Consider the following 11,516-nt stretch of genomic DNA (forward strand, 5'->3'; position numbering starts at 1 on the left):
TGAGTTTAATGATTTTTTTTAGTTAATTAGTTTAGGAAAGGACTACTCAGATTAAGCTAAGTTTTGTTTTGGAGTAGTTAAACCTTGTTGGTCAAAGTCTACGTTTGTTGTCATGTCTATATTAATGACGCTAATCCTGGGAAGATGGGCATGTTGGAATAGAGTTTTCTTCGACATCCAAAAAATCTATTACAATAAGTTATAGCAACGATATTACTTGAGAATTTTTTTTTTTAATTTAACAATACTAAAAGCAAAAGAGAGTAGTCAGCACATGAAAAATCTTTCTCAAACTAGAACAGCTATATATGGGAAAATAAAAGATAGTGGCGGCTTTCAAAGCAGCAGTGGCAGCTCTACAAATCTTAGGCATGGATCTGAAAAGAATCTAGTAGGTAGATGTCAGAAAAGTGAGATGTGAAGTTGAATGATAGAGGAAACATGCCAAAGATAATTCAACTTGTTCACATCGGGTTGGAGAACCGGTGTCCGTACAAGATTTATTATTTGGATGTTGGAGATTCAATTTTATTGTTTAATACGTATACTTTTATATTAAGTACTGCCATTCATCACAATGCCATCGTATCTTATTGGTATGGTTGTGAATATGAAAACATATCCTCAGTAGGAATGTCCTCACACGCACTAGGCAAACATAATAATTATTTCAACCTCCTCGTAAATACATTGGAAACATTATTACTTTAGATAATTTAAAAATAAGTATAACAATATTAAATCTAATGGTACTTTATTCCAAGCCATTCGTAGGGATGTTAATGGGCTGTAGGGAGGCAGCCCTTTAGATGGACAAAGCCATCTTCAACTTTTACATTAAAGAGAGGTAAATTAAACATAGTAAGGCCCAACATTACTATACGTGTTCAGGTTCGCAACCCTGCAGTTGCTACGTATCTCTCCAGCAGACCCAGTAAGAGGGCTTATATTTCCCATCTTGATCATGGAGTTGACAAAATCAAGGAAGAACTGGCTGCTGCTATTGCTATAAGCCTCAACCAAGGACTTAGTCGCTGCTATGCCATCGTCACTGGAGAAAAGTCCCTGATCTGAGGACAAGAGCCCCTTCTGGTTCAGCAAATTATTGTAGTAATGGTTGTCGAAGGCGTCGGTGGAGTTGCGGTCGAGCGCGGTGGTCGTATTCCCGTCGCCGTTCTGGCACAACGCCTGCAAGTCTGCGGCCATGGACGCGTCTAGCGTAGGGTCCGTCGAGCTCGTGCTAGAGAAGTTAAACAATCGATTGCTGAATAATGTGCACCGGGCTAGACCGATCGTGTGGGCACCTATAAATGATCATAATAATTTGATATACTATATATATATGCTCAATTGAAATATAAGGCTCACGACTGGTACACAGTTCATATACCTGATAAAGAGACTACGTCAGTGGTGTTGAGACCCACATCGCTAAATTTATTTATGATGGTGTTGATGGGATCAAAGGGAGAAGGGAGACCACTATTAGCTCCTGTCTGGTTTGCTACTAATCCATCTCTTCTTCCCAGAAGAACTTTCCATGAAGGACCACCACTCTATATATATATATATATATATGAATCAATCAAAATGACTTACTATTCATATAAGATGGATAGGCATGGCATATATAAGTAAAGGAAAAGAAAATATATACATACCAGGACTACAGAGTCTCTAGCTGCAATGGCTAAGATATCGGCGCAGGATACGGTTCCACTGCACGCGCTCTCAACGGCAGACTTTATAGCGTCGACGACTTCGAATCCCCTTGCAGAGTTTCGATTGGGTGCCGCAAGCTTCTCGCTATCACTTCCATCTAAAAGAATCGATCCATCGCAACCCTACACGTCCAGTCCAATCTCACATGCAACAATATGTAAGAAAACTTTAAACGTACATGAAAACGAGCGTCGTATTATTATCTACTGACATTAACAAAGCAATCGTGGAAGTGTAGCCGGAGAAGAGAAGCTCCCATCCTCATCTCATTCTTGAGTGCATTGATGACTTGTTGTCTCACCACCTTGAGTACATTAGGGCAGCTCTGGGCATAGAAATTATCGCTTAATTGGGACCTGACACTTGGACTCAAACATAACAATGCCACCAAGACTGTGAAGAAGAAATGGTGGCTTATGTATCTGTAACCTTGATGGTCAAAGTCTACAGTTGTTGCCATGTCTAAATAATGTCACTTATTCCAGGGAAGATGTCGGGATTTATATTGCAATCTCCTAGATCTCCTAAATCTCCATTTATATATTAATCTGCAATCGACTTTCGTGGCCTCAAGTGTCGTTAAGAAGCAAACATGGAGGATGAGTCACAACGACACGCAAGTGTATATTAGCTTTGAAGGCAAGTATAAGTTGTTACAAATCATAGCCAAGAGGCCACCAAAGCTCATTTTGATCTGAAAAGAATCTAGTAGTTAGATGCCAAAAAGTTGGCCAAAGAGTGGTGTCAAATCGATCGATTTGATAATTGATATACACGTGGAACATGTAGGGGTGAAAACGTGTCCGATTGAACCTAATCCGATCTAATTCCTTATTCAAGTTTCGTTGAATATGAGTTAGAAATTTTATATGCATCTTAATATTAAATAAGTTATGCGGGTACGAATATAAGTTGAAATAATATACAAATGGATATCTGCATATTATTTAATTAAAAATATTACAAAAGTACTGACGTAATTATTTTATACTTCTATATGGATCTCCAATGTAATTTTCACACAGACATATATATATATATATATATATATATATATATATATATATATATTAATTATTTATATACTTTATTAATTATATTAGAAATAGTTCTTAAAGATTTGGAGGACGAATATGAATAATATTTGAAATTCTATTCGTATTCGTGATTGTTTTTAGTGAATATGATAATTAAGTTCACTCTCTGTGATCATATTTGTATCAGAAAATAAATTACAAATATATATATTTTAATTCATTTTCAACTCTAGAAATGTGCCATTATCTTTTAAATGTCCACATCTGGCTGGAGAACCGTTATCCATTATTTGGATCTTGGAGAGTCAATTAATTGTTTAATACGTTTTAGACGAACTACTGCCGTGTCAGCATGGCGTCGAGGTTTCCAATTATTTGCCCATACGAAAACTTAATTTATCCTGGTTGGAAGTTTCGTCACACGCACTGAAAAAAACAAATCTGCGAGCTGAATATTTTTGAATTTAACACTATTTTAATAAAAATACCAAAAAATAATGTTGTTAAATTAATTATTTACTGATTTATGTTTCTGTCTTCCATGTCATATGACCGCAGCAACTTCCTCATAAATGCTTTGAATATGTTTCTATTTTATTATTTTCTTACACTAATGAGAAAGTATGAGATAAGAGGAAAAAAATTAAGAGAAATTTTTTTTCTTGTTTGAATTAAAATTTTACAAGAGAATTTTTTGTTTCTCTTTAAAAGTGGAGAGAAAGAAAAAAAAAACATAGACTCATTTTATATTTTAATATAAAATATATCTATATTCTACAAATTTTAAGAAGAATGATTAAATATTAGCTTGTGGATAATATAGTTCGTATATGTTTTATTTTTTATCATAATTTTATTTATATTTAAAAGAGTAATCCAGCTTATGTTAATTTATTTTAACAAAGGGTATAACGGTAAACATATTGTTTTTTTTTTCTTTTCTCCATTACATCCAAATAAGATGAGAGAGTTAATTTCTCTTCTCTTTTTGTTCTCTTCTTTATTCTTTATCTTCTCCATCCAAACTGAGTGTATCTAATGATACTTTATCCAAAGTCATTCATAAGAATCTTAATGAGCCGTATTGGGCTGGTTCCAGCTTACAACGGTACTTATTCCAAGTCATTCCAGGGGTATTAACGAGCCTTAGTGGCCAGGCCAGACAAGCCATCTTTATATTTATTGAACTTAAAAACTGTTACATAATTAGTTGCAAACACCTACCTATATATAGAGGTAAATTAAACATCACAAGGCCCAACCTTACTATATACGTTCAGTTCACAACCCTGCAGTTGCTACGTATCTCTCCAGCAGAGCCAGTGAGAGGACTTATATTCCCCATCTTGATCATGGAGTTGACAAAATCAAGGAAGAACTGCATGCTGTTATTGCTATAAGTCTCAACCAAGGACTTAGTTGCTGCTATGCCATCATCACTGGAGAAGAGTCCCTGGTCTGAGGACAAGAGCCCCTTCTGGTTCAACAAGTTATTGAAGTAATGGTTGTCGAAGGCGTCGGTGGAGTTGCGGTCGAGGGCGGTGGTCGTATTCCCGTCGCCGTTCTGGCACAACGCCTGCAAGTCCGCGGCCATGGACGCGTCTAGCGTAGGGTCCGTCGAGCTCGTGCTAGAGAAGTTAAACAATCGATTGCTGAATAATGTGCACCGGGCTCGGCCGATCGTGTGGCCTCCTGTGCATGATCATAATAGTTTGACATGAACTTTTAGTCTATATATGCTTAGTTGATATATTAGACACTACTGGTGATTTATATACCTGATAAGGAGACTACGTCAGTGGTGTTGAGACCCACATCGTTAAATTTCTTCATGATGGTGTTGATGGGATCAAAGGGCGAAGGGAGACCACTATTAGCTCCTGTCTGGTTTGCTACTAATCCATCTCTTCTTCCCAGAAGAACTTTCCATGAAGGACCACCACTCTATATATATATATATATATATATGAATCAATCAAAATGACTTACTATTCATATAAGATGGACATAGGTATGGCATATATAAGTAAAGGAAAAGAAAAATATATAAATATACCAAGACTACAGAGTCTCTAGCTGCAATGGCTAAGATATCGGCGCAGGATACGGTTCCATTGCATGCGTTCTCAACGGCAGACTTTATAGCGTCGACGACTTCGAATCCCCTTGCAGAGTTACGATTGGGTACCGCAAGCTTCTCGCTATCACTTCCATCTAAAAGAATCGATCCATCGCAACCCTACACGTATAGTCCAATCTCACATGCATCAGTACGTAAGAAAACTTTAAATGTGCATGAAAACGTGCGTCTATTATTATCTACTTACATTAACAAAGCAATCATGGAAGTGTAGCCGGAGAAGAGAAGCTCCCATCCTCATCTCATTCTTGAGTGCATTGATGACTTGTTGTCTCACCACCTTGAACACATTAGGGCAGCTCTGTGCGTAAAAATTATTGCTCAATTGGGACCTGACACTTGGACTCGAACACAACAATACTACTACGACAGTACTGAAGAAGAAGCGATGGCTAGTATATCTGTAAGCCTTCATCTTAATAAACTGGTTGCAGAAGCTAGAGCTTTTCTATTTAGCCATTAGTGTAGCTCCTTCGTGGTGGATTTATAGATACTTAAGTTGCAAATGGTGATTAAATTATTGATGCATGGCTTGCTTATCTCTAGTAATGGGCAATGGGCGGCTAAGCGAGTGCAGCACGCATAAACGCTGGTGTTTACTTTGATCTCCTTGGACTTGAGATTTTAATAATGCATACCCACGGATCACTAAGTGATGAAGATTGTATGGCTTAAGGTAATGGAGATGAGCTTATCTTTCTCAACCCACACAAAATAATGGATGAGTTGAGCTTATCCTGAGTAAGACAACAGGTTAGTGCTATCAAAAGGAGTGCAGTGTCGTGAATGATTTTGCCACGGTAGAGAACACAAATTAATGCGTTTATAAGCTGTTAAGCACGACAAATATTTTATGTTACATCTTTTGCATGTGGAAAATTTTGGTTTGGTATACTGCAGGCATTTGCCAAAAATAAAAATAAAAATTCATTTTTAAATTAACAAAATTTGTTTTGTATCCGTAACATAGTTTATTTGTTCTTTCTAGATACTTTTTTTTTTTTTGGCACCAATCAAATTATGATCTATGATCGCCACGACAAACACGTCGATAGAAGCGTACCTAACACACGAAGGTCACAAATTCGATCTTTTATGAGAGAAATTTTTTATTTTATTTTATTTTAGAAATATTATTCTATATGTCTAATTTAGGTATTGGTGAGGCTTAGCTCCTCTGTATTAAAAACTAAAATAATATTTAATTTTACAGAATCCGCCGATTTCTAAATTTAATTATAAATAACCAGAGATGATCGAACCTGACCTTATGGTGGACCCAAGCGATTAGAATCGGACGAACCCAATCAGGTGGGAAGTTATTCGGGCTAACGGGTCTATTTCCATCATACGGTGATACGTGTCTAACGATCTATTCTCCCTCCCGATCCAGAATCCCTGTTCTACCCTTCTTCTTCCCGTCCCAAAGGACCCGAACCCAATGACGAGTCGAGTCCACTCCCACCTCCTCGACCTCTCCAAAACTCTCACATCTCTCTCCCCTTCCTTCTCTCTCAACCCCAAAACCAACCACCATCTCCACGATGCCATTGACCTCCTCCTCCGCCGCTGCCGTCGCCACCTGCCTTCCCACTCCTCCCAACCCCCTGACCTCCTCGCCGCCGCCCGCCATCTCCTCTCTGCCGCCTCCTCCCTTCCCCCTGACACCCTCCTCGCCAACCGCCTCATCGATCTCTTCGCCAAGCTCGGCGCCCTCCTCGACGCCCGCCACCTGTTCGATGAATTGCCTCACAAGGACATCTGCTCATGGAACACGCTCGTTGCCGCTTACTCCAACTCCGGAGACCTCGTCGAGGCCAGACGTCTCTTCGATTTGATGCCCAATAAGGATCACTTCTCTTGGAGCACCATCATTTCCGCCCACACCCGCCGTGGCTGCCCGAAAGTCGCTCTCGATCTTTACCGGCAAATGCAGAGACAAAGGGACTATTTTTCTTTCGCCGTCGACAATAAGTTCACAGCTTCGAGCGCCCTGACTGCTGCCACTTCCGTTCTGGGCCTCCGTCAAGGAAAAGAGATCCATTGCCACATTGTTCGTATGGGTTTAGACTCTGATGCTGTTGTCTGGAGCGCGCTCACGGATTTGTATGCGAAATGTGGGAGTATTGATGATGCCCGGCATGTCTTTGATAGTACTTCTGAGAGGGATGTCGTTTCTTGGACTGCGATGATAGGGAGGTGCTTTGATGGTGGGCGGAGGGAAGAGGGGTTTAAACTCTTTTCAGATATGTTGAGTACTGGGATCAGACCAAATAACTTCACCTTTGCGGGGGTTTTGTGCATGTGCTCAGAAATGGCTGTCGAAGGGATGGGGATGCAGGTCCATGGGCACATGCTGAGAATTGGGTATGATCCATCCTCGTTTGCAGCCAGTGCGCTCGTGCACATGTACTCAAAATGTGGGAACATTGAGAAAGCAAGGTGTGTTTTTGAGGGAATGTCAAAACCAGATTTGGTCTCATGGACTTCGATCATTTCTGGATATGCTCAGAATGGCCAGCCTGAAGAGGCATTAAGATACTTTGATATGCTACTTGAATCAGGGACAAAACCTGATCATGTAACATTTGTTGGAGTTCTTTCTGCATGTGCTCATTCTGGATTAGTTGATAAAGGGATGGAGATATTTCATTCCATAAAAAAAGAGTATGCAATTGAATACACTTCTGACCACTATGCTTGTGTGATCGATCTCCTCAGTCGATCCGCGCAGTTACAAGAAGCTGAAGAGATCATTGACAAGATGCCAATGAGACCAAATAAGTTTTTGTGGGCTTCCTTGCTCGGTGGTTGTAGGATACATAAAAATCTTAGGTTGGGGAAGCGTGCTGCAGAAGCTCTATTTGAAATTGAACCAGATAATGCAGCAACATATGTAACTTTAGCTAATATTTATGCCTCAAATGGTATGTGGGATGAGGTGGAGAAAATTAGAAAGGATATGGATAATAGAAGAGTCACAAAGAACCCTGGCTCTAGCTGGATTGAGGTTAAGAGACAAGTTCATGTGTTCCTAGTAGGCGATATGTCACATCCACAATCTAAAGAAATTTGTGCTCTATTAGAGAAGTTATATATGAAAATGAAGGAAGAAGGATATGTGCCGGACACTGATTTTGTCCTTCATGATGTGGAAGATGAGCAGAAGGAGACCAACATTGCGCATCACAGTGAGAGGCTTGCAATTGCATTTGGCATCATTGCTACACCACAAGGTACATCTATTAAGATTTTTAAGAATCTGCGTATTTGTGGTGACTGCCATACTGTTATCAAGTTCATATCAAGGATTGCGCAGAGGGTTATCATTGTGAGGGATTCAAATAGATTCCATCACTTCAAGGATGGGAACTGTTCCTGCAGAGATTATTGGTGACGTTCATGTAAGATGGCCTGCTAATACAAAGTAGTTGGTCCACTGCTTGTAGAAGACGATTGTTTTTACCAAGAGTTGGATCTCCAGAAGAGATTTCTGGACATGCTCTGTACTCGAGGTCGTTCTTCTGAACAGAAGTAGAGGAATGGTGTAATTTGTATAGAGAATGAGGAATTTTGTTGATTATGCTTTCTCCACAATTTTGAGTTCTAGGTTTTTACTGCAAGTCCTGAGGGATCACATATCTAAAAAAAATGTGACAAGCTGTCAGTAAGCATCGAACGAGAAAGTATGCACAAGTCGAGAAAAGTGAACAACCTTTTTTGCAGTAAAGATTGCAGCAGATCATAATACTTCCCTTTACAGTTTTTATGAGCATTTGTCATATGCTTTGGAGGACTGGACTTGTGATTAGGGTTGTGATCATCAGCAAAAAACCATTTCTTAGGAATATGGCTATTCTGGGCATCCACTTGCAAATTACACGTAAGATATTTTCATTCTAATTGCAATTTTTGGTCGGTCTGCATATTATGTCCTTCTTATCCTTCTTATGTACTGGTTATTTTATTTACACTAATAAGTGGTCCAATTTGGAAAGCTCTTAGCTTCTTCGAACAATAATTAACCATAAGTTTTTATTCTAAACATGGCGATAAGGGTAAAGAGGGTGTTAAGGTGAAACTGACAGGTTTGTGAAAGTGGCATGATGAAGTTTTAGAACTTTGCACATCGAATATTGGTGCATTCTGTTTGTCTACAAGTTTAGTTGAATATTAGTTGAATATTATGTCCTTCTTATCCTTCTTATGTACTGGTTATTTTATTTACACTAATAAGTGGTCCAATTTGGAAAGCTCTTAGCTTCTTCGAACAATAATTAACCATAAGTTTTTATTCTAAACATGGCGATAAGGGTAAAGAGGGTGTTAAGGTGAAACTGACAGGTTTGTGAAAGTGGCATGATGAAGTTTTAGAACTTTGCACATCGAATATTGGTGCATTCTGTTTGTCTACAGGGTTTAGTGTATTTTGTGACAATTGACAAGTAAATTCATTGCTACCGTTGTTGCATTAGGTTGTAATTTTGTGACCAAGAGGTAAAAGTTCAGTTTCTGACATTTGGCAGTTAAGCTTATTACTATTGCATAAAATTATCCATCACTATTTGCACTTCTTATTGGGGTCGATTGTTTCAGATTTTTTCCTTGACCACCTACTTCATTTTGTTATTTAGATTCATCCTTTGGCTAACGGATTGGCACGTGTTCGTCTATGTTGATATTGCTTTGGTTACACGGGATATTACACATCTAAAGTCCAAGATTCTTTTATTTCTCTCGAATGGTACTGTAAATTCGTGCTGAAAACGTCAGCGACCACTAGCTTTTGCTTCACATTGATCTTCTGAGTAATGTTCAAGATTCTCTTTTGTCCATAGTGCCACTTTCTGGTAACCATTGCTGATCGTCTAGTATTCATATGTTTATTGTTATTTTTTTTCGGTGTTAAAGCATGTGTAAAATCTTAATCAAAATATTGTGCATACAACTCTCAATGTGATATGGACAGGATGCCAATAAGGTGTGCTACTTTATCAGATGAACAGAAGCTTTTGTGACATATGTATAATGACAAGGATTGTAGATTAAAGAGAAAGGAATGTAAATCCCCCTGAATTCTAACCACCTTATAAAGGTGTCAAATTCCATCAAGTTTTAGTATGTAGCCAAGCATGTATCACTTTCAATTGAGATATCCCCACCCTACCTAATAGCAAGAACTAATTGAGTTATACTTAAGAGGATACCCAATAGCAAGAACTAATTGAGTTATACTTAAGAGGACATTTACTTAATTTTGGCTTTCTTAAACCTTTATTGATTAATAATCTGTACAAGTAAATATCTGGGAAATATGATTGGTTAAAATTCTCTGAGTAAAGCTATGGATAACATGAACTTAAGCTGTAATAAATCCATTTATATGATCTTTAACTTAGAAAAGATAAAAATAATCCCAAAGAAAACTTAGAAAAGATAAAAGCAAAATGTACTTTAGCTTGTTTCCTGTGGATTCAGTTATAATACCTGCAGGTTCTTTGCCAGCATAACATTATTTCCTACATAGAGAGGTATGTCTAAAGAGGCAAACACGGGTGACTTGGTATATGTGGTTAGGTGTGGTAGGTATACTGTTGGCATGAACTTACAGACCAACTTGAACCGCACATATATTAGTTTGGAAGTATAAAATAACTTAGACATCCAGGAAACCTAGTTGCACTCCAGTGCTAACCCTTCATCAAGCATTTTAAAAAAAAATAAGAATGAAGTGTTCTTGGACTATAAATATTACCTGAAAAGGGAAGTAGCCGTTAAACCTAATAAGGATGACTGCATATATCTGTATGTCAATGTAGTTGTCTGCTATATCATTTCTTACTTGTGAATCCGAATCATCGATTTTGGAACCAAAATAGCTTGGGTGGTTGAGACTTTATCTTAGTTCTGTATAAGAATGACGCGAGTATTTGCTGTCAAGCTGATAAATAATGTTGCTTTGCAGTCTACACTTCAGCTTCCTCCTCAAGAACTCATGTTTCTTTAATAAGCCATTGCTATGTATGCTATTTGTGGTTGTTAACATTTTCCAAGTTAACACTGGCTGCTTTGGTCTTGCAGATAGGAAGAAACTGCCAACCTTTTTGAACAAATGAAGGCTTTTCATCGTCAAGATAATAAATCCGTGAGCTAAACTCATCTCTGTTCAGATACATGCCCAAAGTCAAAAGTAGATACAAGAATAATTTTTGCCAGCAGCAAAAGGTCTCTTTAATAGTGTGTGTGTGTGTGTGTGTGTGTGTGTGTACACAGAGTGGAAGAGAGAGATTTATCTTTATAACAGTTACCACTTTCATGTTCTTGGACCTTCTTCTTATAAGAAAGCTTTTTATAATTTATCTACCTTGCACTTGCAGTAGAGGGTTAGGCCAACAGTTAGAATCCCAAATTCTGTTGAATTGCTGATAGCAACTGCATGGACAATCACTTCTCTATTTGGAACTCTGGTGGCATAAATATAACAATCTCTTTATTAATTTTTAATCCCAATCACTTTCTTTTTAGAAGCATCATTCAGTCTGATAAATATTCAAACCATTATAGGTCTTCTCATTCAAGTTTCTAATTGTTGGCATTTCAGCAAATTATTGTCAAAA

General features: G+C 38.1%; 3 protein-coding genes across 6 annotated transcripts; 1 reads left to right on the forward strand and 2 right to left on the reverse strand.

The window, feature by feature from the left end:
• Positions 1 to 737: 737 nt before the first annotated feature.
• Positions 738 to 2,340, reverse strand: LOC140785882 (peroxidase N-like). The gene is made up of 4 exons (XM_073133967.1): positions 1,934 to 2,340; positions 1,662 to 1,844; positions 1,391 to 1,556; positions 738 to 1,304 (listed from the first exon to the last, which is right to left on the reverse strand). The coding sequence occupies exons 1-4, from the start codon at positions 2,180 to 2,182 to the stop codon at positions 853 to 855; spliced, it is 1,050 nt and encodes a 349-aa protein (XP_072990068.1). The 5' UTR covers positions 2,183 to 2,340; the 3' UTR covers positions 738 to 852.
• A 1,551-nt stretch (positions 2,341 to 3,891) lies between these two features.
• On the reverse strand, positions 3,892 to 5,497 carry LOC140785609 (peroxidase N-like). The gene is made up of 4 exons (XM_073133532.1): positions 5,087 to 5,497; positions 4,816 to 4,998; positions 4,538 to 4,703; positions 3,892 to 4,451 (listed from the first exon to the last, which is right to left on the reverse strand). The coding sequence occupies exons 1-4, from the start codon at positions 5,312 to 5,314 to the stop codon at positions 4,036 to 4,038; spliced, it is 993 nt and encodes a 330-aa protein (XP_072989633.1). The 5' UTR covers positions 5,315 to 5,497; the 3' UTR covers positions 3,892 to 4,035.
• Positions 5,498 to 6,264: 767 nt separating this feature from the next.
• LOC140785919 (pentatricopeptide repeat-containing protein At4g37170-like) lies at positions 6,265 to 11,258 on the forward strand. Of its 4 annotated transcripts, none has more exons than XM_073134022.1 (3): positions 6,265 to 8,782; positions 9,534 to 9,749; positions 10,981 to 11,258. In XM_073134022.1, the coding sequence occupies exon 1, from the start codon at positions 6,341 to 6,343 to the stop codon at positions 8,294 to 8,296; it is 1,956 nt and encodes a 651-aa protein (XP_072990123.1). In that variant the 5' UTR covers positions 6,265 to 6,340; the 3' UTR covers positions 8,297 to 8,782; positions 9,534 to 9,749; positions 10,981 to 11,258. The 4 variants fall into 4 exon arrangements, with proteins under 4 accessions (XP_072990123.1, XP_072990124.1, XP_072990126.1 ...); XM_073134023.1 differs by having other exon boundaries at positions 9,534 to 9,707; XM_073134025.1 differs by having other exon boundaries at positions 9,534 to 9,643.
• The last annotated feature ends 258 nt before the right edge of the window (positions 11,259 to 11,516 follow it).

This window comes from Typha latifolia, chromosome 4 (genome assembly GCF_019914945.1).
Source record: "Typha latifolia isolate L0001 chromosome 4, TyphaL0001v2, whole genome shotgun sequence".
NCBI lineage: Eukaryota > Viridiplantae > Streptophyta > Magnoliopsida > Poales > Typhaceae > Typha > Typha latifolia.

Bases quoted from the DNA above. Each gene is read 5' to 3' on its own strand.
- LOC140785882 (XM_073133967.1), bottom strand. From the start codon at position 2,182: ATGGCAACAACTGTAGACTTTGACCATCAAGGTTACAGATACATAAGC. The intron at 1,845-1,933 runs GTCAGTAGATAA...CTGGACGTGTAG, and splicing joins TCCACGATTGCTTTGTTAAT to GGTTGCGATGGATCGATTCT. The intron at 1,305-1,390 runs GTATATGAACTG...GATCATTTATAG, and splicing joins TGACGTAGTCTCTTTATCAG to GTGCCCACACGATCGGTCTA.
- LOC140785609 (XM_073133532.1), bottom strand. From the start codon at position 5,314: ATGAAGGCTTACAGATATACTAGCCATCGCTTCTTCTTCAGTACTGTC. The intron at 4,704-4,815 runs GTATATTTATAT...ATATATATATAG, and splicing joins CTAGAGACTCTGTAGTCTTG to AGTGGTGGTCCTTCATGGAA. The intron at 4,452-4,537 runs GTATATAAATCA...GATCATGCACAG, and splicing joins TGACGTAGTCTCCTTATCAG to GAGGCCACACGATCGGCCGA.
- LOC140785919 (XM_073134022.1), top strand. From the start codon at position 6,341: ATGACGAGTCGAGTCCACTCCCACCTCCTCGACCTCTCCAAAACTCTC.